At 49.9% G+C, this 23,218-nt stretch overlaps 14 protein-coding genes across 14 annotated transcripts; 7 read left to right on the forward strand and 7 right to left on the reverse strand.

Moving 5' to 3' along the window:
* Positions 1–93: 93 nt before the first annotated feature.
* Positions 94–1,871, forward strand: K460DRAFT_13158 (glycoside hydrolase family 93 protein). Its single transcript, XM_040926677.1, has 4 exons — positions 94–1,031; positions 1,097–1,262; positions 1,315–1,639; positions 1,690–1,871. Exons 1-4 carry the CDS (start codon positions 373–375, stop codon positions 1,800–1,802), a joined length of 1,263 nt encoding a protein of 420 aa, XP_040792832.1. The 5' UTR covers positions 94–372; the 3' UTR covers positions 1,803–1,871.
* A 68-nt stretch (positions 1,872–1,939) lies between these two features.
* K460DRAFT_273182 (uncharacterized protein) lies at positions 1,940–2,497 on the reverse strand (the record flags this gene model as incomplete). The annotated part of the gene is made up of 1 exon (XM_040927856.1): positions 1,940–2,497. A coding segment is annotated over one exon (558 nt), but the record flags the coding sequence as incomplete, so codon positions are not given.
* K460DRAFT_361090 (uncharacterized protein) lies at positions 2,468–3,106 on the reverse strand. Its single transcript, XM_040932388.1, has 2 exons — positions 3,067–3,106; positions 2,468–3,015 (listed from the first exon to the last, which is right to left on the reverse strand). The coding sequence occupies exon 2, from the start codon at positions 3,002–3,004 to the stop codon at positions 2,696–2,698; it is 309 nt and encodes a 102-aa protein (XP_040792834.1). The 5' UTR covers positions 3,005–3,015; positions 3,067–3,106; the 3' UTR covers positions 2,468–2,695.
* Positions 3,107–4,489: 1,383 nt separating this feature from the next.
* On the forward strand, positions 4,490–5,249 carry K460DRAFT_244532 (carbohydrate esterase family 5 protein; the record flags this gene model as incomplete). Its single annotated transcript, XM_040927337.1, has 2 exons — positions 4,490–4,937; positions 4,990–5,249. Coding segments are annotated over 2 exons (708 nt in total), but the record flags the coding sequence as incomplete, so codon positions are not given.
* Positions 5,250–5,676: 427 nt separating this feature from the next.
* Positions 5,677–6,943, reverse strand: K460DRAFT_361094 (alpha/beta hydrolase-like protein). The gene is made up of 3 exons (XM_040932389.1): positions 6,838–6,943; positions 6,501–6,733; positions 5,677–6,447 (listed from the first exon to the last, which is right to left on the reverse strand). Exons 1-3 carry the CDS (start codon positions 6,916–6,918, stop codon positions 5,859–5,861), a joined length of 903 nt encoding a protein of 300 aa, XP_040792836.1. The 5' UTR covers positions 6,919–6,943; the 3' UTR covers positions 5,677–5,858.
* Positions 6,944–7,297: 354 nt separating this feature from the next.
* Positions 7,298–9,778, forward strand: K460DRAFT_13207 (kinase-like protein). The gene is made up of 2 exons (XM_040926685.1): positions 7,298–9,100; positions 9,170–9,778. The coding sequence occupies exons 1-2, from the start codon at positions 7,378–7,380 to the stop codon at positions 9,583–9,585; spliced, it is 2,139 nt and encodes a 712-aa protein (XP_040792837.1). The 5' UTR covers positions 7,298–7,377; the 3' UTR covers positions 9,586–9,778.
* Positions 9,779–9,970: 192 nt separating this feature from the next.
* Positions 9,971–10,543, reverse strand: K460DRAFT_274254 (putative glutathione-dependent formaldehyde-activating enzyme; the record flags this gene model as incomplete). The annotated part of the gene is made up of 1 exon (XM_040927946.1): positions 9,971–10,543. The coding sequence occupies one exon, from the start codon at positions 10,541–10,543 to the stop codon at positions 9,971–9,973; it is 573 nt and encodes a 190-aa protein (XP_040792838.1).
* Positions 10,544–11,973: 1,430 nt separating this feature from the next.
* K460DRAFT_390810 (uncharacterized protein) lies at positions 11,974–12,840 on the forward strand (the record flags this gene model as incomplete). The annotated part of the gene is made up of 1 exon (XM_040935795.1): positions 11,974–12,840. One exon carries the CDS (start codon positions 11,974–11,976, stop codon positions 12,838–12,840), a length of 867 nt encoding a protein of 288 aa, XP_040792839.1.
* Positions 12,841–12,980: 140 nt separating this feature from the next.
* K460DRAFT_13230 (uncharacterized protein) lies at positions 12,981–13,682 on the reverse strand. The gene has a single exon (XM_040926687.1). It carries the CDS (start codon positions 13,427–13,429, stop codon positions 13,121–13,123), a length of 309 nt encoding a protein of 102 aa, XP_040792840.1. The 5' UTR covers positions 13,430–13,682; the 3' UTR covers positions 12,981–13,120.
* A 253-nt stretch (positions 13,683–13,935) lies between these two features.
* Positions 13,936–14,331, reverse strand: K460DRAFT_272578 (uncharacterized protein; the record flags this gene model as incomplete). Its single annotated transcript, XM_040927813.1, has 1 exon — positions 13,936–14,331. The coding sequence occupies one exon, from the start codon at positions 14,329–14,331 to the stop codon at positions 13,936–13,938; it is 396 nt and encodes a 131-aa protein (XP_040792841.1).
* Positions 14,332–15,033: 702 nt separating this feature from the next.
* Positions 15,034–17,203, forward strand: K460DRAFT_326951 (3-chlorobenzoate-3,4-dioxygenase reductase subunit). Its single transcript, XM_040930643.1, has 2 exons — positions 15,034–15,154; positions 15,230–17,203. The coding sequence occupies exon 2, from the start codon at positions 15,343–15,345 to the stop codon at positions 17,023–17,025; it is 1,683 nt and encodes a 560-aa protein (XP_040792842.1). The 5' UTR covers positions 15,034–15,154; positions 15,230–15,342; the 3' UTR covers positions 17,026–17,203.
* Positions 17,204–17,791: 588 nt separating this feature from the next.
* On the reverse strand, positions 17,792–18,529 carry K460DRAFT_269356 (uncharacterized protein; the record flags this gene model as incomplete). Its single annotated transcript, XM_040927560.1, has 2 exons — positions 17,792–18,386; positions 18,435–18,529. The coding sequence occupies 2 exons, from the start codon at positions 18,527–18,529 to the stop codon at positions 17,792–17,794; spliced, it is 690 nt and encodes a 229-aa protein (XP_040792843.1).
* A 945-nt stretch (positions 18,530–19,474) lies between these two features.
* Positions 19,475–20,585, forward strand: K460DRAFT_271679 (glyoxylase I; the record flags this gene model as incomplete). The annotated part of the gene is made up of 4 exons (XM_040927749.1): positions 19,475–19,515; positions 19,588–20,053; positions 20,099–20,471; positions 20,521–20,585. 4 exons carry the CDS (start codon positions 19,475–19,477, stop codon positions 20,583–20,585), a joined length of 945 nt encoding a protein of 314 aa, XP_040792844.1.
* A 322-nt stretch (positions 20,586–20,907) lies between these two features.
* K460DRAFT_301137 (phosphoglycerate dehydrogenase) lies at positions 20,908–23,152 on the forward strand. Its single transcript, XM_040929858.1, has 3 exons — positions 20,908–21,455; positions 21,504–21,632; positions 21,682–23,152. Exons 1-3 carry the CDS (start codon positions 21,113–21,115, stop codon positions 22,977–22,979), a joined length of 1,770 nt encoding a protein of 589 aa, XP_040792845.1. The 5' UTR covers positions 20,908–21,112; the 3' UTR covers positions 22,980–23,152.
* Positions 23,153–23,218: the final 66 nt, after the last annotated feature.

Consider the following 23,218-nt stretch of genomic DNA (forward strand, 5'->3'; position numbering starts at 1 on the left):
ACAGGCATGTTTCAACTGCCGACAAACCCATGCTTCAGAGAACAGTAGAACGCCCTCTCTACCTGAAGCTCAGCGGAAGCGCTACCGAAAGCGGTTGCACATATCGATCAACTATAGTGGCTTACGGGGATTAACTCCTCCCCTATTTAGCCATCGTCATGTATCACCAAAATTCCACCTGTCTCCAATTCTCTATGTTGAAGGGACCGCAAAATACAATCTGGGATTTCATCCACATCATCTAAAGTGGGGAATATTGTTTCTTGACTATGAAAATACTCATTCGCCGAGACGTACAAGTAGCTTGGTCCGGATCGTATAACACAGACGGTGCGTATCAGCCCGTCGACCTTGGCATTTGGTGTTCCCAAGATGCAATTTTTGGTCTTCGTTTTACCTCTCTTTCTCTTCCTGGGCTTCGTCAAAGCTCAGTGGGACGACGATCCGGGCTGGCCTGAAGACCCAGATGACGACCCACCAAACTGGCCTACACAACGACCTACGCCTACACGTGGACCTTCAAGACCAACCCCTACCTCAGAGCCTGATCCTGGACAGACGGATGAACCAGAGCCGCCCTTGCCAACTGGTGTCGACACTTTCGCAAACGCTACTGTCTACCAGCCCGATGACTCAACGCACCACCTAACGTCTCCGCGCACTGAGAACCTGCCCAATAACACTATTCTAGCTGTTTGGAATGACCCTGAGTCGACCAGTGACACGCTTTCTATCTACCGATCAACTAACAATGGATTTTCTTGGTATGCTCATGGCACAGCAAAGTCAACGGTAGCAGGCAGGAAGTTGCTAGAGCCACACCTTCTTCATGTGGACGGGATATGGAGTGGGGAGACGAACTTGGCCTTACTGACTGTGAACGCCGTCGATGAGAAGAGTACGAACATTGAGTTGTATGCGTCTTGGGACAACGGCACGATCTTTGAGTTTGTGCATCTTATTGCCGAGGGCGGGCCGGCTATCGCGACCACGGGTTCGACTGCAGTTGGAGAGCCGTTTATGGTATTACAGTACGTCGCCTCCACACAATACATTCTTACTGAGAGAGCTGGAGGAAATGCTGATTGGGTTCTAGCGACAATCGCCTTACAGTCTATTACTCCGACCAGCGAGACGGCCAGCACGCGCAGAAAATTGTCCATCAGTCTACAGCTGACATGTGGGAGAACTGGGGCACAACGATCGATGTCGTAGCATCAGATGCTCTAGTAGATCGTAACGGCATGACTAGTATTGCTAAAGTAGGTTCGATTCTGCTATGATTCTCATTGCAGTTAATACTAATACACCTAGCTACCGAACAATCAATACATGATCGTCTTTGAATCTACCGAGAACGGCAACAGCTCTTCCGATAACCACCCGGTTTACTTCAAGCTCACCAATACCCCTGAGAACGTAGGTACAGAGCACAAGCGCCAGATCACCACCACCACAGGTACGAGGCTCCAAGGCGCTCCGTATGCCACTTGGTCGCCGGTAGGGGGTGCAAATGGCACTATTGTGCTTTCCGATTCGACTTCAAACTCGATCTACATCAATCAAGCTTTAGGTGAAGGGTTATGGAAGGAGATCCAGACAACGGCTGGAAGGGCTTATGCCAGGGAGGTACGCTCAGGTGAGCAACGAGTTCTAGTTTTACGGAGTGATAAAAGCTGACCATGATAGTGCCTAATGATAAGAGTAAGCTACGCATTGCCGGAGGGTCGGAAAATGATGCGAGGTCGTCGGATATCTTAATTACGATCATCGATTTGGAAAAGGCGCTCGCCGCGAAGTAGAACATCCACCTATCTAATTTGGTAAATTGATTTTGCTTTCATAGCCGATAATGCCCAAGCCTAGCTAAGAGTAACCAAACTCTGTAAGTTTAGCTTGATCATTGACGACTTGATATCTACGTATTTACGACCCATCGTCAGACATCCCATAGTTCCCGAGGATTGTCTCGGAAAAGCTTATTCTGTAGCTCTCCGTCCCCGTTGCACCATTTTACAGCCTTCTCCATAAAAGGGGTCACATAATATCCTCGGGATTGCGTACGCGGCCAGTCTGAACTGATCACAAGCCCTTCGCCATTCCGCATGATCAAAAGCGACGTTGCCAGCGACTCGAATTCTTTAGCGCCCGAATCACTGGAGAATAGATACGGTGCTGAGAACTTGACGTAAACGCGAGGATCTTTCATCATGCTATGCAGAGCATCCCACCCCGGCTGCCTGGCTGATCCTAGTAACAACACTACTGGGGAAGCAAAGTGCTCAAGCACAATCTTCACTCCAAGTTCTGATACCAATGGTTGAACGTGATCCAGAACTTCCATATTGGCGTACAACCCGACAGACCAAGCCTTTATCGGCCGCAATTTTCTCGGCATATTTGCGTAGCACGGTTGTAAATCGGTTTTTGAAACGACAGTTTTCGAAAACTTATAGTTGAGTCGAACGCCTCGAACATCAAGACCATGCCATTGTTGCGGGATCTTCTCATCTTAAGACGGCTACTTAGAGTACATGCGACTTGCTGAAACTAACATGCTAAAGGATTCTATTGTGTATGAGAACTACACGTCTCACTGGCAAAATCAGAACATCTATAGACGCTCTAACCTCTTCCTGTAGCAGGTACCCTCCCTCTCGCTTTTTGGATGTAAAAAGAGGAACTCAGTGCCATTTCAGTCTTTTGCTGCTGTCGATTCACCAAATCCTAAGATCCAAAAAGAGCCAAAAACATACAACAGCGGGGATTCGCTAGTGGTCACCCACCTAACTACTAATCCGCCGGTATCCTGCTTAAGTACCGCTGAGCGAACGGGAAGCGCTGAATTCAAGATCCTATGGTCGTATGTATTAGACATCCTCAATGATAGATAATATATACGTGGTGGGCCAGATAGAAGCCGTTCTTCAGAATTTGCGACCTCTTGCATGATGCCGGGCGCTAGTTCGTGTGTGACAGTGATGTCATAACAATACCGGTTCATCTCGAGCGTTCCTACTCCGCTGATTAGTAATACCTTTCAATTCATACCCATCACTCTTGTACCTGCTACGTCTTTATATTTCTGCAAAGCATGCCGACAACCGTAGAGAGCCTTTTTCGATATCCTGCCACCCGAGGTCATCTCCCGTGTCCTCGACTTCATGTTCGAAGGGGAATACACCGGTCTGCCCTGTACGTGCCGCCTCGCACTCGAGCTGGTCAACGCCACTTTGAACGCAAAATACCCATTCCTTCATCATGATTCTGAAGGAACAGAAAAGAGCCTGACCGGGACGCTGAGTCGCTTGATACGATGCTAGAAGGACGAGAACATGTCAACTAGTGGCTGTTGCTACACTGTGGACGAGGACCTGGGTCTTTGAACGGCATGCTCACACGATGAGGTCACATGAAGCGCGAACGAAGCAAGGTGAGCTGGCCTACCGTCGACATTTCCTTAATTCTCTCAGACAGTACTGCCTAAAGTTCCGGGTCGAAACCATCGAAGTCGCGTAAGTCAAGATTAATGATGGTATGTACATGCTGCTGTTAACATTGCTTACAGCTAGAAATCGGGCACGCGTTCGGTTGCAGGAGACATACTTCCTATGCACCGTTGTACGAGCTCATAAATGAGGTGACGCTTATCAGCTCCACGAGACAATCGATCGGGTGATGTCGCAGAGTGCCGCTCGCGACCCGGGCGCTCTCGGCCACATCCAACCGAATCTACATCCCGCCTAGAAAGAAATGGGTCAGTTCCCAAACAAAGCTTGGCTGCGCGATTTGTAAAAAAAGTCGAAGGGGACCCCATATTTTGCGCGTGCAAAAGGCCTCTTAATCCAATAAGAGCATAGTTATGGAAGTTTCCGACGCAGCCGGAACCCTGCTAGCCTCTTATCAGTCCACAGGAGTTCGCAAGATTGCAGAGGTAGCGTTGGTTCTGAGTTATGTATAGATAAATGGGTGTCGCTAGCTACACCACCGGCCTCACATCGGGAAACATTAACAACAATCAAGGGCGTGTGTTGGTGCACCGCTTGGAATCTTTGCTATTTGCTGGACAGAGAAGTAGCAGCATTAGGCGGGCGTGAACTAAGGACCATTCCTGAACTCGTACTTTAGAATTGCTGCAGCAGAACGGTGCCACTATTTCTCAGGGGCGCTAAATTAGGCAAGAACTACTCCCCCATTAGCTTCGCGCACAAATCGGATCCTTTTAGATATGAGCTAGAAATACGGACTGTGGATCTGGAAGATTTTGATAGTCAAGATGGTACTTCCAAAAGCGGAGCACTGGGCCGGCTCTAAATCTCCTGGCTCGTATATGGGGTAGTTATCAAAGCTGGTCCCTCTACTGCCACGAGCTTTTCTCCACGAACTTACGGACCCTTACACCCACTCCTGTCCAACATTCCAACCATATACGGTCTTTTCCCACACTCGTTTGTCATTGTGGACAGTAATAATCTTATAATCTATAATCATGTCTTTCAGCATCCGCAACACTCTCGCCTTGGGCGCCTTCTCTGCCCTCGCCGCCGCTCAGACGGTAGCCCCCAAGCTCGACGCAACCTGTGCTGATGTAGTCATCTTCATGGCTCGTGGCAACAACGCGCCTTACCATGACAGCCGCACCTTTCCGTTCGTCCAGGCGACCTGCGACAAACTCAGAGCCCAGGGCAAGACCTGCGACCACATCGACATCCAGTACGACGTCACCCTAGGCGCAGATTACTGCAACCAAGTCGCCGAAGGCGCCCGCAACGGCATTTCCCAGATTACTGCCTTCAATGCAAAGTGCCCTTGCACTCATATTGTGGTCAATGGCTACTCCGAGGGTGCCCACGTTGTTGGTGATGTCTTGGGTGGACCTGGTGGATGCACTTTTGTTTCCACGGGTCTTGATAATACCTCTTCTGCTGGCAAAGCGAGTAAGCATCCCCAGTTTATACAACTAGTATTCTCCAGGCTGATTTCACCCAGTTGCGGCCGCTCTTGTTTGGGGCGATGTCATGCATACCGCCAACCAGCCTTACAACGTGCTTGACGGCGCGGACAAGCAAAAGGGCAACGGGCGCAGCGCAGACGACCTTGCGCGTATGAACCGCTACTCCTCAGTCCTCCGCGCCTATTGCGCCGCTGGCGACCCAATCTGTGCTGGCGGTAACGTCATTGCCGACCATCTGAACTACTTCGAGCTCTACACCGACGACGCTTCTTCTTGGGTTGTATCCAAGATTGACAACGTCGCACCATTGGCTTCGTGTGCTGTCTCCAGCTCGGCTTCCACCCCCGCTGCGACGTCTTCCACAGTTTCCGCTGCGACGTCTGCGACGCCTTCTGTTGCTACCTCTGTCACGCCTTCAGCTCCTACGTCTGCTGTCCCCTCTGCTACATTGACACCGGCAACCCCGTCTTCTGACTCGTGCGTCATGGTCTACGAGGTGAAGCACGTCTACGTCTAGAATGTATGAGAGGGAGGAAGCAATTTATTGCAGAGTGTATTACTATGTGTAATAAGTAAAGATGATATCAAAATATGAAGAACCATGATCACGCCTTAAGAGTTTTAAATTCACCTTCGCACCTAATAGAATCCTAATACATGTGAAAGCCCCCTTGCTTTGCTAAGACTGTCAGACTCTAACTCTATTATTTCATCGCCTATAGCCTATTCAACCTAGTAATCAATAATGTATATGTAGCTGCTTAGGTCGCAACCGTTTCAATACGTGTGGTGTGATATTGGTCTTGCCAGTGAGGTTTTTGAACATCAACGCTCATGTATAATATCGTAGACGGCTCCTACTAAGACGCCCGTTGTCAAATGAGAGATATTCGCCCAGATCCCTTTACAACAAAAAGTCAAGCACCAGCTTATTAAACATCTCGGGTTTCTCCCAATAACACCAATGCCCGCCCCAGTCTACAATTACGCCCCGTGCAAGCCCATCTTTGATCCCTCCATTCACCAGCTCAACGACCTTGAGCGGACCGGCTGCAGGAAAACATCCACTCCGACTAATCGCCACGACTAGGACTTTCGTTGTGCTTCCACTATCCGGCCCTAGGTTCTGCGCGATCGAGTATCGCCAGTCGTTTGCTGTATGGTCCGCCATGAGCTTGCCATACCACCATCCGTCTCCTTTCAATGCTTCCCCAAGAAAGAATACCTCATCATCTTCCCATTCTTTTGATCCTGCTGTCGGATCGTCTGGTCGTGGGTGAGACCTGTAGCCTAGGCAAGCAGCGATTGTCCCTATATGAGCCGCCCTGGGATCGGTCTCGAGCGTTTGTTGCATCTTGCCCAGCGCTTCTGGGGAATTGCAGCCGCGGTTCCCATACTCTGGGCCCCAGTCTGTAAGATAATTTTGCAAAGGTGCTTGGTCGACAAAGACGACGTGTGAGAATGCCCTGGCGCTGAAGAGCTCGCAGTAGCACCTTATCTCAATTCAGCTCAGGTTGAAGCATACAATCGCACACTAGTTAATTACCAGAGGATAGCGGCTCCTAAGCTTGTACCAATAGCTGATATCTTGCCTTCTTGAAACTGGAAGTGATCGATGAAATTTCTCAAATCCAGCGCTAAGCGCGCAACGTGATAACCGGCTTTTGGCTTGTCTGAGCTGCCATGTCCACGGAGGTCCGGTACGAGAACATAATGGTCTTGGGAAAGCGTGTTGACGTTGCGCCTGAATACCTCGCCCGAGCCTGTGAAACCATGTAGCTAAGTAGCAATATTAGCGTCTTTATTCATTATAAGTCGAGGAAAGATACAAACAACGCTCTTGTCAAGATGCCGCGTGACAGTGGCGCGAAGTGGGTACTAACTAGGATTAACGGTGTCGCTCCAATCGAGCCATATGTCCTATAATAGAGATTGATCCCGTCGTTGGCTTTTAACGATGGCATATTGGTGGTTGCCAATTCTAGGATTTGGTCGTCTTTGCGGTGTCTTGATGAGGCTGAATGCCGCGTTCCACGTTCTGGGCCCCCGCCACTTACTCTGCCAAGAAGCGGCACTACCTCAGCTTCAACTGTTCCCAGCCGCACTTTGAATCTTCTAGACTCACCACATAGCCCTAGTTGCTTCCGATATCACGCATTAACAGAGACTGGGACTTATCAATTACCGGATCGCTTCAACACTAGGTCATCTTCACGATCGCCCCAAGCGGAAATCGCAGGGCACACGCGCTCTGTAGGCTAAGGCTGTTTTCGCCGAACTACGAACAGAGCGAGTACCCATTACTCGAATGATTTGACCATGAGCGGTGGGTTCGGCAAGGCACAGCTATATCTGTTCGTCAGTTGGGGTCGGCTCCTATCAGCTTGCGAATCAGTCCAGCCCTTTGTCCCTAGTTCTACAACATGAGCGTATCCGGCAGACCCAATGTGCGGATCAGTATCATTGCAGCAGACGGGTTGTATAAGCGCGACACATTCTTTTTTCCGAATCCCTTTACGGTACTGAGTATCGACGACCAGCAGACTAGAACTACGACTGTAGGCAAGAAGACAATTAACCCTTACTGGAACGAAGATTTTGATGTGATTGTGAACGAGGAAAGTGTCCTAACGGCTCGGATATTTGACCAGAGGCACTTCAAAAAGAAACATCGAGGGTTTCTTGGAACTGTAAAAGTCCGGATAGGAAATGTTCTAGACCTAAACACAGGTGGTGACGAATATATAACACGGGACCTGAAAAAGGAGGCAGACGATCAGATCATCTACGGCAAGCTTGTTCTCAGCCTCAGTACAAATATCTCCAGACCAACAGAAAGCATTGCTCAGATTTCTGATCCTACTTTGGAAAACCAAGCTGAGTCCTCAGAGAAACCACCGAGCTACTCAGCCTCCTCGAACCCCGCTCCAAATGCTTCACAACAATCAAACATTGAACGACTACCTGTTACTTCTGAGCTCCCGGCCGATATGAGAAGGCCTAAGCTTACTGAAGAAAGACTCTTATCTAGTCGAAGTACTGCCAGTGAGGATGCATTATCGGCTTGGAATCGCAGATTCGCTTCGCGTCAGGTGCGGCTTGCAAGAGAAGAACCCGAGCCTTTCATTCCAGGACGGCGACTAGGCGGCGGTGGTATCGGCGTAGTTCACGAGGTGAAGTTAGATGGCATCTCTCTCGCGCTCAAACGGACCTATGCCAAGCGACTTACTGATTACGAGCTGAACGAGATCAAGATCCTTGGTCAGATCACAGAAAGGAGGCACAAGCATATTGTGGAGCTAATTGGATCGTATATCCACCGACAACGGGGTGTTTATGAGCTCGGACTTTTGATTTGGCCTGTAGCTCATTGTGACCTGGCAGTCCATCTCCAAGATATCAGTCTCCTTGGGCAGTGGATTGAACAAGCACCAGAAGTGGTTCCCAGAGCGAGGACCGAAGATTTGGACTTGGCTATTGAGAGTCTGTCAACCATGACAGGTTTTCGCATACCCTGGAGCCTTAAAGGTGCCCTTGAGAAAGGCGGGACGCGTCTGTACGAATTAGCATTGGGAGGACTGCGCTCGAATGTAGGATGCATCGCAAATGCCGTCGCGTGGCTTCATCATCAAGGCATCCGCCACAAAGACCTGAAACCTTCTCAAATCCTACTTTCACCGGACGGGCTCTGGTTGACAGATTTTGGGTGGTCAAAAGACATATCGGAGTTGACTCAAAGTGCAACGGACGGGGGTCACAATATAACACTAAAGTACCAGGCCCCGGAAAGGGCACAACAAAAGCCCTGTGGTCGATCAGAAGACATCTTTGCTTTGGGGTGCATTTTCGTCGAAATAGCTCATCAACTAGCAAGACCTGTACTTGAGCCCAAAGAGCGTTGGACGCCATGGAAGCAGAGAGGCTGGTATTTCCAGGCAAATCTCAAGGAAGTAGAAGCCTATTTGTTACTTCTGAAAAGATCCCTGGGTGGCTTCGAACTCAACCATAGCCTCCCCGAGCTCATTACAGGCATGCTCGCTCTGGAGCCCGATGATCGCCCATCCGTTGATCAAGTTATCGGTATGCTATCGAAAGGCGGCTTCTTCGACGAATGCTGTCAACCTGAATTTGTAGCCACTTCATCCAGTAGGTCATGATTGCTGACAGTTTGAATCGGCATAGCCCAGATAGAAGCTCTATAGCTGACTCATGCAGACCTCAACGATGATCAGCATTTCCAGCGAACCTCTACCTGGCCCGAATTGAATGGCCCAATCGCTAAGTTAAACATCATCGATCCCTCCTCAGCAAACATCCCTTCGCACACCCCAGCCAAAACCATATATGGTGCCGAATCGATCGAGTCATTTCCAAGCACCAATCCGTTTAGGTCTATGACCAATACGCCGAGCAATGGAAGCAAGAATCCATTCAGGCAAAAGCAGAATACCACAGGCAAACTAGACGTTTCTACTAGCGACTTGAGTAGTTTCGATGGAATGTCACATGGCGTAGCCGCTGAGTCTTCGAACGAGCCTTCAAACGTATCGAACAGTTTGGGCGCCCAACGCATCGTCGATCCGTTTCTTTCACCGTACCAAGACATACGTCAGACGAGTCGGGGAATCTAGGTGTCGTCACCATGTATAGGAGAAATTGAGCATGAGGCTAGAAGATGATGGATTAGTAAGAGGATTAAGTTTGTACGGCGTTGGTGGGCTTAGGATTAGCTTCGCAATGCTGAGCGCTTTGATGGTGGTTTGGACTCGTCTTGCGCGCATCGTTCTCGGTCCGTTGGTAGGCAGGAACATGCCCACTCGGAGCGTGCACTTGAACGAACAGCACTCAATGGTGTTCATAAAACAGATAACTTCGTTCAGTATGGTGGCCTCTTTTTCTATCAGAATAGGTATAGAGGGTTATCAAGGTGCTCGAGCAAGGAACATAAATACATGATCGGCTGTCGTTTAACCTCTTATTATTCTCCATTTATCCACACAATATCTCTTTTAATATTTACAGCTTAGCAGGCAGCTTTCCCGCCTTCTGGCCCGTATACGTCGCAATCAGATCCATCAATGCTGGGCTCAACACATCATACGTCTGCAGTCCGACGGCCTTGAACTTCTCCCTGACCTCATCGATGCCCTTGGGATGGAAACCTTGCTCGATAATGCTGCTCACAAACGCCGCGAATTGAGGCTCCTGCCATCCCTTGCTGTCGCTCAACTCCGTGTGCACGAAATCTAGGCCCTTGAACGGATGATCATTCACGATGCGTCCGAAGAGATGGACGCCGCACTCCTTGCAGGCGTTGCGTTGGATGGCTGCGGACGAGTCGATGACGTGGAGCTTGTCGCCATTGGCGGTGACGGATAGTTGGTCGACGGGAATGACGCCGACGACGGAGAAGAGTGCGCCTTCAGGTTTCCAGCATTTTGAGCATCCGCAGGCGTGGTTGTGCGCAACGTTGCTCTTGAGGGTTACTTCGACCTTCTTTGAGGAGCAGTGGCAGTAAAGTTTGCCACCGGAGAAGTTTGGATCACCCTTGGTGAGACCATTGTCGACTGAGGCGTGAAGAGAAGGCATGTTGACGGTATGTGGTTATTTGTGAAGCTTTTGGTTGTAGGGTGGAATTATGCGGCGGCAGAGGACTGACATTGAAGGCATGGAGACGGTTTTATGGTCCAAGCTACGGTTCCTCCACCGGACTAGAAACCCAATTAAGACCCAGAAGCGCGGATACCATATCTACGAAATGATGCAATCGCACGCTGCTTGGAAGTATTGTGGACTCCCGCTGCGGAGCCGCACCTAGTTTCCCTTTCGAGACAGCCGGACCCCGCCACATCGTACCGAATGTAAGGCATTTTTATCATTCGCCGCTACCGCAAGATACTACGTGTAATAGCGTTACCTATTTCTTAAGAGATAGACAGCTTTCTTGGGATGCCTTCTTGAGATGAAAGAGCGCACGAGTTGCGCCGTCTTATCCAATTAGAATGGACACCGCCGGGTGCATTGCCGGAACCTCGGGCGCTCAGCCGAGCGCATTATTTTACCGCCTCTTCGTAGCTCTCATAGTGCCGCGTTCCACAACCGGATCAATTAGGGATGAGCGTTTCTTGCTTTCTGACAATGCCGGGAGTTCAAAGGCTGCGGACATCGAATGCATACCCCTCCTGTTAACGGATCCGCATGAGCTGAGGCTTCTCCTTGGCCGCCGCGTTTTCGCTCCCGATCGGGAAAATTAGGATGAGGGAGTTCTTCGGAGTTTAGGTATTCTATGTATTTTCCGGCGTATCTGTCATCGCCAGGGGCCAGATCGTGGATACATGGTGGAAGCTCTGCGAAATACTCCTTTGGCGCTAGAGCGATGAACGCGGGCAATTGTACTGCCGCGAACTGAGTGCCTCCGAAGAAAAGCTTGAGTTGAAAGTCAACATGAAGAGAATGGAATTGTCAAGGCAGTGCAGAACTCGAGGGCTTCTATTCATGGCGGGTAAGTTTAGCGTTGAGTTACGAGTATCCAGGTACCGTTTGTTACAACACCGCTTCCACGATTCGCAGAGAGCTCTAGATGAGCTTTACAACATTTGTTCCTAAGGACATGATTGCGACACGAATGTGGAAGAGTTACACGAAGCGGCCACCAATGCAGGATCCCAGCACTGCTCAATGCTCTTTGTCCAGTTCCTGATCAATCACTTCGATGATTTTATCCCTTCCTTAACTTCCTTTATGTCTACAACTCTAGATGTCAGTTTTTCCTTTCTAACTTGGAACGTCTTTGTTTCCTTCGGAGCCTAAGGAACCTAAGTCGTTAGCATATCTTTGTCTCGGCCTCAATCCGTGGTCATTGTTTCGAAAATGTACAACACAGGTCGAGGTTCGAGAAATCGTTGCCTGCAGTTCCTCGACTGTTCGCACAACTTCTCGGACTGAATCCTTGAGCGCGCTTTCCAATATTCCTAGCCGTACAATCAAGAAGAGTGACTGTTACTTCTATCCAAATTGCAATGGCCGAGCCCTCCCGTCGAACGACAGGCGGTCGTTTCATTCGAGGTCGCTCAACTCCAGAATTGAACACCATCTGCCTCCGCTGGGAACTCTCCAACGCCACAGAATGTCTTCCTCAGACCATCCGGCCACATGGTGATGCTGAAGAATGGCCTGCTCTCCTCGTAACACGTCTTTCTGAGCTAGCAGAAATCACGCATGGTCGCCACTCGATTATAAAGAGGGAATTGCAAATAGCCCGTGACCTACGCCTAGACGAGAGCCCTGAAAACGATCCAGACGTGCAGGTTGAAGATGTTGAGCTGGTATGGAAACGATGGGATTATCGGCAGCGGGTGCTTAGTGGGGATGTAAGTGAGCGGGAATTCGACATGGGCACACCGAGGCTAGATGCTTATGCTACGCCGCCGCCGCAACCTCCGAGTAGCAAGAAGAGACGCCGGGTAACGCAGAAACCTAATGGAACGAAGTTGCAATCCGGGCCTGCTCCACGCTACCAAGATCCTCCTTGGTCATCAAGCGAAGTAGGCGAATCGCCCTCCAAGCAGCGACGCAGAAAAGGGAAGGCGCCGGTATACTATAACGACATTCAAGAGAGTCTAGTAGGCGACCAGCCCACACCAGACGAACAACGAGCATTTGAAGTCGCTTCAGAACAAGGTGAAGCAGCCCAAGTAGATCCTTTCCCTCCCCTGCCAAGGTATCTGAAAGAATACGAGAGACTGGTAGTATTGCGTCAAAAACAGGTAGCGCTGGAAGCAGACGAGGCGTACTATAAGGCCTTGAGGCTTGAGAGGAAGGCGAAAAGCGATCTTGAGCATACAAAGTATGAGGTTCTTCTTCTGGAGATCGGAACCGAGGAGTAAAAAACAGGGTAGAGGACAAATTAAGAAAGATGTTTTGGAATCTAGATCCAGGCGATTGTTTATTTGTAGTATTCGTTTCGCTTATTGCTCTACAACCCTTGATAAATGTGTATACACCCACTTCTTCCTACTATAGGAACCTCTAGCTCATCCCCAGACCCAATTTAACCCCGCTCCTTAATATTGATCATGAAATGAGAATGCAAAACATTGCTAATTGATCATCAAGTCTTGAAGCCACTCGGCAATTGCAGAGCGTCGTTACCGAGAGAACTTCTTTTCAGATCTCCCCCTTCTCCCCCTTGTTCTTAGTTTCCTGCTGCAACTTCTGTATATGATCTTGGTGATCGTTCACCTTTTCCTTGTCTGCTGCGATGTTGCTTTCGCCACTGCTTGCTAGATCCTCGCGCCATCGTCCCTGACCCTGCTGCTGCTCCTTCAACTGTTCTTGCTTGGCTTTCTCAACTTGCTCTGGTGACCGGTCGGCGTCCTCCTTGATGAGCATGCGTGGTGTTGTGAAGAGGGTGCGGCGTGTAGTGTTGAGGAAAGGTGTGCGGAGGCGCAGGGAGACTAGGGCGCGGGAAGCCATTGCGTTCTAGAGGGTTTGTCTTAAGGGTGTGAACGCGGTTTGTGTAAGTGTATGAGGGACGATTGGGTGTTTCAATGTGTTGACTGAGGTTTTGAATAGGACGCACGAATGTTCCACGATTTCGCAACCGTAGTTCGTCATTCGCAGTGACGTCAGAGGCTAGCGTGAAAGGTGCCTCGGCCTACAAACACGGGCCCAAGAAAACTAAAGGTGCTTGAATCAATATCATTAATTTTCTCTGCAATTCGATCTCTACACGGTGCAAACTTGCAATGGTAAAGTATTTGGGCATGAAGGGCGGGCAGTTTTGGTAGCATAGGCTGCACAATCACCAAAATATCATCTCAGTGATGCTGCGCAAGTAGCTTCCTTTCGATATAGTTTTCATCGGGCTGGGAAAGAAGCCTCGGGTCATGCATTGATGCTGTGATGCTCCATATACGCGTCTCATACCCTAGTTATCCATTTGCTTCCGTGTCATCCCCCCTTAACCAGACCACTCACTTTCAACCGTTTTTCGGCGCGCTGCCCCCTCCGCTCGACTTCTTATCGGGGGCTCCTTCGCGTCCAGTGGTCTTTGGGTCGTTGGGTTGGCTCACATCCTGATTGCCTGGGCTCACATTCAGCGAGTTATCCTTTCCACCTGCTTCGTTTTCAGCAGTTGCCTCTGCTGACTCAGGACTCGTTTTATTTGGGTTGAATGCTGCGTCTGAGCTCGCGGCGGCATCGTCGGAGCCGGATTTTGAGGTTTCGGTTGATCGTGGGTTGACGGAGTCTTTGTCTTGCGAGTCTTTTGCCGCGAACTTGGTAGGTGTCGTGGAGAGGAAACGGGGAGTAGTCAAAGCTGAGGGTCGCGGGAACGCTGCGCGTCGAAGTACGCGTGAGGATTGGAAACGGTACATGGTTACGCTTGAGAGCTGCGTATGGGTCGCTAGTTGTTTATTTGAGACTCGGAGAAGCTCTGTAGAGATGATTGGATGATTGGAGACTGAAAAGGGCTGAGGAGACAGCAATGGGCGATTTTGTTGGAGTTGTAAGTGACGAATAGCTCATTGCTAAAAATGACGTCACTCTAATAGCCGGTGCCAACGTGAGCACGTGATCGCAATCTGCTCTGCATGATCACACTAAATAGAAACCGACGCACTTTACAACCTTAGAAGGTAATCTAGAGCAAGGTGTAGACGCGACAAGCCTCTTGATAATGCAGCTGGGACGACTTGAACAATTCTACAAGAGACTACCTGGAATCGCACAAGGGATCGCACCACTTACAGCTGTGTAAAACTACGTTACCCTTTTTTTGTTCAACAAGTAAAGTGGTATACCAGTTCACCCTTTGGCAGTTTGCGCACAACCAAATCCTTGACAACACTATGGCAAGGGTTAGTTTGACCGTTAACAATCTCAGATTGCATCTCGGGGAGGGACCTTCGTCGCCGATCTCCGACAGAATCCTTTTTCCCCGAAGATAAGCGACACTAGGGAATAGGCAACCATAGTCACGTTTGAATCTAGAAGTTCGAAAGGACAAAAGCTATTCTTATTGAAGAAGGTGCAGTGTCAGTTTATCATGACAGGATTTTAGTTTGACAGGAGGATCTCTAACCTACTCTGCCCATAATTTGGCAACCGGCTTCTACTCCTACATCCTTTTGTCTCCTCCGCACTCCAGGACAGTGTTAGCAAGGTTTAGGGCGACTCATCCGGATCACAAACTCCATGGTAAGCAGCCCAGAAGGGATTTGAAGTACTTACAGCCTTTTATTCGGATGTACTCACGCCGTTCTGTATCTCTAGGCTTCATCACGTAAGGCCCTGCAGGGTCGAATCGCAAAGCTCTTCGATTACTACACCTGAATCATCCTGCCGTCAACTACTATCCCACTAAAAGTCTCGTGAAGAAATCAATAATGGCAATCTCATCCTGGATCCCACCTCCACCTCCTAGGCCTGAAACCCTCAAGAACCCAGCACCCTTCGCACCCTTTCCACTCATCCAACTCCGCGCTGGAAAAGTCAAGAAGTCGCTAGGGAATGGCCGTATCGAATCCGCAATCTTCAAAGCACCTCTATCCGGCCCCGTGGAGATCACCAAAATCGGAATCACAAGAGATGAGCACGCATTCGAACCGCACCGTAGTCCCGACAAAGCACTGCTCCACTACTGCACATCCCACTATGAGGAGTGGAAGAAGGAGCTGCCCGCATCAGAGCACCTGTTCAGACCGGGTGGGTTTGGCGAAAACTTTTTCAACGAAGAAGTCAGCGAGAGGACAGTGTGCATTGGGGATCGCATCGCAATCGGAGAAATCATCGTCGAAGTAAGCGAGCCCCGAGCACCATGCTACAAGCTCAACCACCGCTTTGAGACCAAAGACATGGCGAAACGAACCCAGACACTCCTGCGCACGGGATGGTTATACCGCGTCATCAAGCCTGGCACTGTGCAATCTGGGGATATGATTCAACTCCTAGAACGACCACATCCTGAGTGGACAGTAGCAAGGGTGATGTACTACCTCTTCATTGATACGAAGGATGTAGAGATGATGAAGGAGATCGTTGAGTTACCGGCTCTTGGTGAAGATATCAAGGGAAAGTTCCGCGCGCGGCTGGCGAAGGGAATGACCGAGGATCAAGACGGTAGGATGTATGGTGGCGAGGAAGAGAAAATGGATACATGGAGCGAGTATCGCGTCGCTGAAAAGCGAAAGGAAACCCGCACAGTCACAGCTTTTGTCCTGGAAGCCGTTGACGACATTCATCATCCGGCACTCGTTGAGCCAGGCAGCCATGTACGCTTGAAGCTAGGTGGGAAGTTAGTCCGGGCATACTCGGTCGTTGGCGGAACATCCAAGCGCTTCGAACTCGGTATTGCACTGGACCCCAAGAGTCGCGGTGCCTCAAAGTACCTGCACGAGACAGCAAATATCGGAGAAATTCTGACTGTTGGGCGTATCATAGCAAGTCTCCCTATTGCGGTGGATGCAGACCAACACATCGTTCTAGCCGGTGGGATTGGTATTACTGCCTTCCTAGCCGCGCTCAAGTATCTGCAAGGCTCGAACCAAAAGTTCCACCTACACTATGCTGTAGCGGAAGAGGTACCGTTCAAACAGCACATGGCTGCCCTCGGTCCCAATGTTACAGTCTATAACAAGGCGTTGGGCCAACGCATGGATATTCCCTCGATACTCTCTCACGCCGACAGCCGAACGCATATTTACACCTGCGGTCCACAGCGACTCATGGACGCGGTCCAGTCCACAGCCTCTACCTACGCCATTCCCCCGTCAAATATACACATCGAGGCTTTCACGGTTACGACATCAGGGGACCCGTTCTCCGCCGAGCTCAAACAGAGCAACAAGGTGGTTGAGGTTGGATCTACACAAACACTACTCGATGCACTGAAGGCTGTGGGCATGGATATTGACAGCTCCTGCGAGGTGGGTAATTGTGGGACTTGTAGAGTTGATGTGACCGAAGGGAGGATAGAGCATAGAGGTACTGGGTTACTGGAGGAGGAAAGATGCGGGAGTATGTTGAGTTGCGTGTCTAGAGGCGTGGGACGAATCATCTTGGACCTGTGAGAATATTTGAATATCTGTCTTATTTCTAGGGCTACCTAGCAAGCCTGACGGACTGCAGATACCACGATATCCTCAGTTAACGTAATGTGTGCCTGCTCACCTACGATAGGGTGGAAAGGTTATAAGCACTTTCGGAGTGCTCGGTCAACCCAGGGAATGTGCTTCACCACCTTTTTTTAGACCCTGGAATTCTAATTGGTAGTGATTGGGGTACACCTGCAAACGAAATCGACTTAGTCCGTGGCGCTTGCACCTCTTCTCCGATGACTCTTCCCGCGGACTCCATAATCGCATGATTCCCAGGTCTGGGTTGGGATCGATGGCTAGAATCTTCCTGACTCTGTGTAGCATCCTGCGATTCTTTATACCTGTATCGAGTGGTATCCACAAGGGGTTTCTGGGCCCCGAAAAAGTTAGGCGCAGCGCTGTCGCTAAAGGAAGCTTGCACGATAGCTTTCGGTTGACCCTGGATATTTCCTTTGGATGGAAATGATGCAAGCTGATCCCGCTGGGTCGGACCTTTGTGAAACGAACGACTTGGTTCGGATTTGGCATTTTCAGATGGGGCCTTGAACCGTGGGCGTGGTATTACTAGTCTCTTGTAATAGTTGAGCGAGGGAATCGCCGTACTTGTAGTGTCCTTTGCTGGAGATATGCCTATCGAGTTCTCTATTGGAATAGAACGTGGTGTGTCGATTATTGGAGCAGCATTTGCGAAGCCATGCCGAGGTGATTGCATCTTGACAGAGTGTGGTGTGCACCGATACTACTGGAGATCCGAGTCTGCTGGCATTACGAATCCCGTATCTTCAAAATCCTTCAGAATATAGTCCACCAGGGCGTCAAGCCTCTTCCGTTGAACGTGTAGAGTGCCAACCTTGATGTCTTTCTCGCGCTGGCTCATGTTGCTTAGGATTGAAGGCGGTTTCGCCTTAGTGGTGCTTCCATCCCCAAGGGGAGCTCCAGAGAGTTTGGCTGCCGCGTCGCCTTGGTCGAGTTTCACGATTGGATCGGGCCGCGGAAGAGGGGTTTCAGTGTCGGGATGCCTTGGGTCGCCAGGTCCTTCGGGGGTGATCCTGAAAGTTTGCCTCTTCCTCGGTGGTAGCTTGCCCACTAGAACAAGAAGCAATTCCGGTTGAAGAAGACGAATTATGATGTTGCAATCCTCAGTCTCAATGGTGAGTGTCTTCAACGCAGGTTTCAACGTGGAGTCCTGTATTGAGTCCGATCGTGCAGGAAACTTCTGTCGGCCGTTGCAATTATCTTTCCACGCGATAGAGATGAGAGCTGCTTGGTCGCGAAGCTCTTTGATATCCACAGGCTTTGAGTAGGCTAGCAGGGTGCCATTCGGGGACATCAGACTGACCACGTTAGACGTGGGCATGACTCGTACACGGCGAATTACTTACAAGAGCCGTGGATACAACTGCTCGTTGGCATTCTGAGTGAGCCACTCGCTCACTTTAGAAATATTGATCATAGGTCGATCTGTCGTCGCTTGCATGGTTAGAAAAGAGGCCAATACCTGTGGATGGTAAAGGTAAAGGAAATGCAGTTTTGATCGCTGAAAAAGATATAGTCGAGCGAAAGCAATAGTGCGAGTTGGACGCGATATGGATGGTGGTGACGAAGTGGAAGCAATCCGCGTACCTGGTGACCGTGTTGCAGAAGAGACCTTGCTCGACCCGTTTGCGGCTGCAATGATGAGAGCGCCTGCCTGCGAAGATAAGAGAGGGGCTCAGCTGCGGGCGCTGTACAGCACTGAAGACCGCGAATATGTGAGAGGAAAGAGACTGCCTATCGTCGTTGCCGGCATGGTGTTGTTCGAGGCGAAGTGCAGCCAGCTTGGAAGAGCTATGACCAAGTCTTATCGGCGCAGTAGTTTTCCCGCTGCATGTGTCCCCGCGAAAGTCATCATCTAGCAAACGATCAAGCCGCTAACGTTGTAATACTAAGAAGATGAACGGAAAAATTGTATGGTCCACGTCGTACTCATCGCCAGGAAAATCTCCTCCCATTAGGACTATATTTATCCTACGCTATCCACGTTCGGTGCGCAAAGGCTAGGTACACAAGTGTATGCTGTCCAGCTACCTGAGAAACACGCATAACAACATTCTCTGGGACTCTCCACCAACTAATAATAACTACTGAGCCTCATGCCAAATGTTGTGACATGGTGATCACAGTTCAGCCTTATGCTAAGTACGGAGAGCTTCTTTCCACGAGGCTTATTTCCGAGCAAAAGCCGGGTGAGGGGTAATGTTATTAATCGGCGGGCAAACGTCATCAAGCATTCGCACATAGCTCAGTTCTGCTCACCCTAGCTCTACTAATGCTGTTCTTGCGCCCAGCACTGTTCAGAGCCCCCAGAATATCACCTGCATTCGTAACCCGACCTCTGAAACTCTGCAGCACACCAAATAGCCTATTCCGACAGCTAGCAACCATGGCGACCGACCCAGCCAAGTACAAGCTCAATCACTCCATGTGAGTCCCCGCGTGTCCTTCTCAGCGCTAGCTGCTTGCCATTAGTCTCTTGCTCTTGCTAACATTCTCTAGGATCCGTATCAAGGATCCGAAGCGGTCTGTCGAATTCTACGAGTTCCTGGGCATGAAAGTCATCAATAAACTCCAGAACCCCGACGCAAAATTCGACCTCTACTTCCTCGCATACGATAGTCCAAAGGCAGTCTCACACGGAAACCACTGGACAGATCGCGAGGGCATTGTCGAGCTCACACACAACTATGGCACAGAGGACGACCCAAACTACAAAATCACAAATGGCAACACAGAACCACACAAGGGCTTCGGACATCTATGCATATCGGTAGACAACCTTCAAGCCGCGTGCCAGCGACTAGAGGATGCCGGTTACAAATTTCAAAAGAAACTGACAGATGGGCGGATGCGCCATATCGCGTTTGTCCTGGACCCTGATGGCTATTGGGTTGAGGTAATCGGCCAGAAGCCGTTGGAAGAGACTGAGAGTGTCAAGGACACAGATACAAGCACATACCGAATGGTAAGGCGACTCCGAAATTACTTCGTACGAGGCTAATTATAGCAGAACCACACTATGATCCGTGTCAAAGACAAGGATGCCTCACTCAAGTTCTATCAGGATGTGATGGGTATGAAGCTTAAACGCACATCAGAGAATCCGAATGCTAGCTTCAACCTTTACTTCCTTGGATACGGCCCGGTTGACTCCGATAAGCCAGCAAACAGCGAAGGCGTACTTGAGTTGACCTGGAACTACGGCACGGAAAATGATGCAAACTTCAAGTACCACAACGGGAACGATGAGCCGCAGGGGTTTGGCCATATCTGTCTCTCCGTCGATGACTTGGAAGCAGCCTGTGCTCGCTTCGAGGAAAAGGGTGTCAATTGGAAGAAACGGCTTACAGATGGCCGAATGAAAAACATCGCATTTGTGTTAGGTACGTGGCTTTTGACCCTTCTGACACAATAAACTGACAGCTCATCAAGACCCCGACGGCTACTGGATTGAGGTCGTACAAAACGAGAAGCTCAAGACACACTCCAATTGGTAAAAGAGCGGCGCCGGCTGCCCGCATTGTGCTCCAAACCCCACTCTGCAGGTCGTCAGCCTCCAGGGGTTGCGGGCCACAACAATTACAGTTACCCGCGCCACGCGTCATCTGCGCATCGTAGTATCAGAACAAACAAATATACTTAGCGCAAATACACCACCATATCAACACAATAAATAGTTCTCACTATTGACATACTTCAGCCTTTTCTCCATACCGCTTCAGTCCTGGCTACCCCATACAAGCTTCGATTGTAACTTGACAGCATTTCAGGTCTCGATTCCTTTACTGTGGTGGCGTTATTCGTGGGGTAATATTGCGGGGGCGGGGTAGTAGTGCTCCGGCCGGCCACAACAAGTGAGCTTTCCCCTTACAAAAAGACAATCTGACGCACCTCACTGCAGTAGTCCGATAGCGGCCCATGTTGTTGTCTGTTCTCATTAAAACCAAGGGATTTCCGTTCTTCGAGACTCTTACTCACACTCAAATTGAATCCCCTCGCCTAACCGTTCTTTTTAGTAAACAAGATGGCCATCCTAATCCCCAACACGAAACCGAAGGTGCTTATACCGGAGAAGGTCTCACCTGATGGACTAGCACTGCTGAAAGATCTATTCGAGGTAGACGAGAAGAAAGGTTTAAGTGCTGAAGAGCTCAAAGACATCATTGGTGACTATGAGGCTCTCATCGTTCGTTCGGAGACCAAGGTGACAGCAGAACTCTTGAATATGGCCAAGAATTTGAAGGTAGTCGCTCGTGCTGGTGTTGGTGTCGATAATGTCGATGTCCAAAGTGCTACTTCCCATGGCATTATTGTCGTGAATTCGCCGTCCGGCAACATCAATGCCGCAGCGGAACACACCATCGCGTGTGGGTAGCCCAAGCAACCAAATTTTCGCGCCTACTAACCACAAATAGTACTCATGGCTGTGGCCCGTAACGTTGGTGATGCGTCTCAAAGTATCAAGGCCGGAAAATGGGAACGAAGCCGACTTGTGGGCGTCGAGGCAAAGGGCAAGATCCTCGCCATTGTTGGCCTAGGAAAAGGTGAGTTTACCAGACTAAGTTCTGTTGAAGTGTATTCACTTCCCATCAGTCGGTCTCACGGTAGCTCGTATCGCAAACGGGTTGGGTATGCGCCTCGTCGCCTACGACCCTTACGCAAATCCAAACCTGGCCGCAGCTGCATCCGTTACCCTAAGACCTAGTCTTGCGGAACTTCTTAAAGAAGCAGACTTCTTGACCTTGCACACGCCTTTGATTGCTTCGACCAAGGGTATGATTGGAAAGGCGGAGCTGGCTACGATGAAGCCTACAGCCCGCATTCTTAATGTAGCAAGAGGAGGAATGATTGACGAAGATGCGCTCGTGGAAGCACTTGATGCTGGTACAATTGCTGGAGCGGGTATCGATGTCTTCACTTCGGAGCCACCGCAGCAAGAATCTTCTGCAAGTCGTCTCATTGCACATCCGAAGGTAGTGGCGACGCCACATCTTGGAGCATCCACCAAAGAAGCTCAGGAGAACGTTTCGATTGACGTCTGCGAACAAGTTGTCTCCATCCTATCTGGCGAGCTACCGCGCTCAGCGGTCAATGCTCCAATTGTCCTACCAGACGAATACCGCACTCTCCAGCCCTACATCAGCTTGGTGGAAAAAATGGGTTCCCTTTACACACAACATTACTCCTCTGTCAAGATCGGATCCTTCCGTACGACCTTTGATATAACCTACGAGGGAAAGCTCGCAAACATCAATACCACAAAACCGCTCTTCGCTGCGCTTGTCAAAGGCCTTTTGACTCCAATTACTTCGTCAGATGGATTGAATATCAACATTGTCAACGCCGAGCTACTCGCAAAAGAACGGGGGATTCTCATCAATGAGCAAAGTTCACGCGAAAATGTCGAAGATAAACCTTATAGTTCCTTCATTACGCTCCGAGCACGTGCCACACGTTCAGTATCGCAGGCTCGTTCCATCAGCTCGCGCAATAACTCGCCTTCCGCGGCGCGTAGTCTCAAACCACAAGACCACGAAGACCAAGTCATCCAGGGCTTTGTATCTGGCAACAAGCCATTTATCTCCCGCCTGGACAAATTCAAGGGCGAGTTTGTCCCCAGAGGCACCCTACTGATCTGCAGGAACTTTGATTCGTGTGGCAAGATCGGATTCGTGGGGAATCTACTAGGGAAGGCAGGTGTCAATATCAAGTTTATGAATGTGGCACCGCTGCATGAGGAGGCGGAGGAAAGGCAGAATGAAAATGGAGAGGCAGCGGAGAACAATGAAGCACTCATGATACTGGGTGTGGATAAGCCAGTCGGAGAAGATGTGCTGAAGGCGTTGATTGGGCCTGAGGGGGTTTTGGAGGCTAGTGTTGTCAACTTCTGAGGGTGGGTGCTGGAAGAAATCGTGTGTAGAGTTGAAGCAGAGAGTGTCTAGCTGAATCATGCGATGCCTAAAATACAAGACAATTGATAGACAGCAACATGGAAGTAGGTGAACCTTCTGACCACCTATCTCGAAAGGGCAGGCGGGCGTGCTCGTTGATTGGCCGCTATAGCTTACGGAGGGGAATGTCAGCACCTAGCTTACTTGGTTGGTAGTTACCCATCCTCACGATGGTTTCT

Source organism: Cucurbitaria berberidis, assembly GCF_010015615.1.
Source record: "Cucurbitaria berberidis CBS 394.84 unplaced genomic scaffold K460scaffold_1, whole genome shotgun sequence".
NCBI classification, from domain to species: domain Eukaryota; kingdom Fungi; phylum Ascomycota; class Dothideomycetes; order Pleosporales; family Cucurbitariaceae; genus Cucurbitaria; species Cucurbitaria berberidis.

Excerpts from the sequence above, each read along its gene's own strand:
- K460DRAFT_13158 (XM_040926677.1), top strand. The coding sequence starts at position 373 with ATGCAATTTTTGGTCTTCGTTTTACCTCTCTTTCTCTTCCTGGGCTTC. Across the intron at positions 1,032-1,096 it reads GAGCCGTTTATGGTATTACA|CGACAATCGCCTTACAGTCT; the intron begins GTACGTCGCCTC and ends ATTGGGTTCTAG. Across the intron at positions 1,263-1,314 it reads GCATGACTAGTATTGCTAAA|CTACCGAACAATCAATACAT; the intron begins GTAGGTTCGATT and ends TAATACACCTAG.
- K460DRAFT_361090 (XM_040932388.1), bottom strand. The coding sequence starts at position 3,004 with ATGAACCGGTATTGTTATGACATCACTGTCACACACGAACTAGCGCCC.
- K460DRAFT_361094 (XM_040932389.1), bottom strand. The coding sequence starts at position 6,918 with ATGCCATCGTTAAAAGCCAACGACGGGATCAATCTCTATTATAGGACA. Across the intron at positions 6,734-6,837 it reads GAGCGACACCGTTAATCCTA|CTACATGGTTTCACAGGCTC; the intron begins GTTAGTACCCAC and ends ATTGCTACTTAG. Across the intron at positions 6,448-6,500 it reads TTAGGAGCCGCTATCCTCTG|GTGCTACTGCGAGCTCTTCA; the intron begins GTAATTAACTAG and ends AATTGAGATAAG.
- K460DRAFT_13207 (XM_040926685.1), top strand. The coding sequence starts at position 7,378 with ATGAGCGTATCCGGCAGACCCAATGTGCGGATCAGTATCATTGCAGCA. Across the intron at positions 9,101-9,169 it reads ATTTGTAGCCACTTCATCCA|ACCTCAACGATGATCAGCAT; the intron begins GTAGGTCATGAT and ends TGACTCATGCAG.
- K460DRAFT_13230 (XM_040926687.1), bottom strand. The coding sequence starts at position 13,429 with ATGGCTTCCCGCGCCCTAGTCTCCCTGCGCCTCCGCACACCTTTCCTC.
- K460DRAFT_326951 (XM_040930643.1), top strand. The coding sequence starts at position 15,343 with ATGGCAATCTCATCCTGGATCCCACCTCCACCTCCTAGGCCTGAAACC.
- K460DRAFT_301137 (XM_040929858.1), top strand. The coding sequence starts at position 21,113 with ATGGCCATCCTAATCCCCAACACGAAACCGAAGGTGCTTATACCGGAG. Across the intron at positions 21,456-21,503 it reads AGCGGAACACACCATCGCGT|TACTCATGGCTGTGGCCCGT; the intron begins GTGGGTAGCCCA and ends AACCACAAATAG. Across the intron at positions 21,633-21,681 it reads CATTGTTGGCCTAGGAAAAG|TCGGTCTCACGGTAGCTCGT; the intron begins GTGAGTTTACCA and ends ACTTCCCATCAG.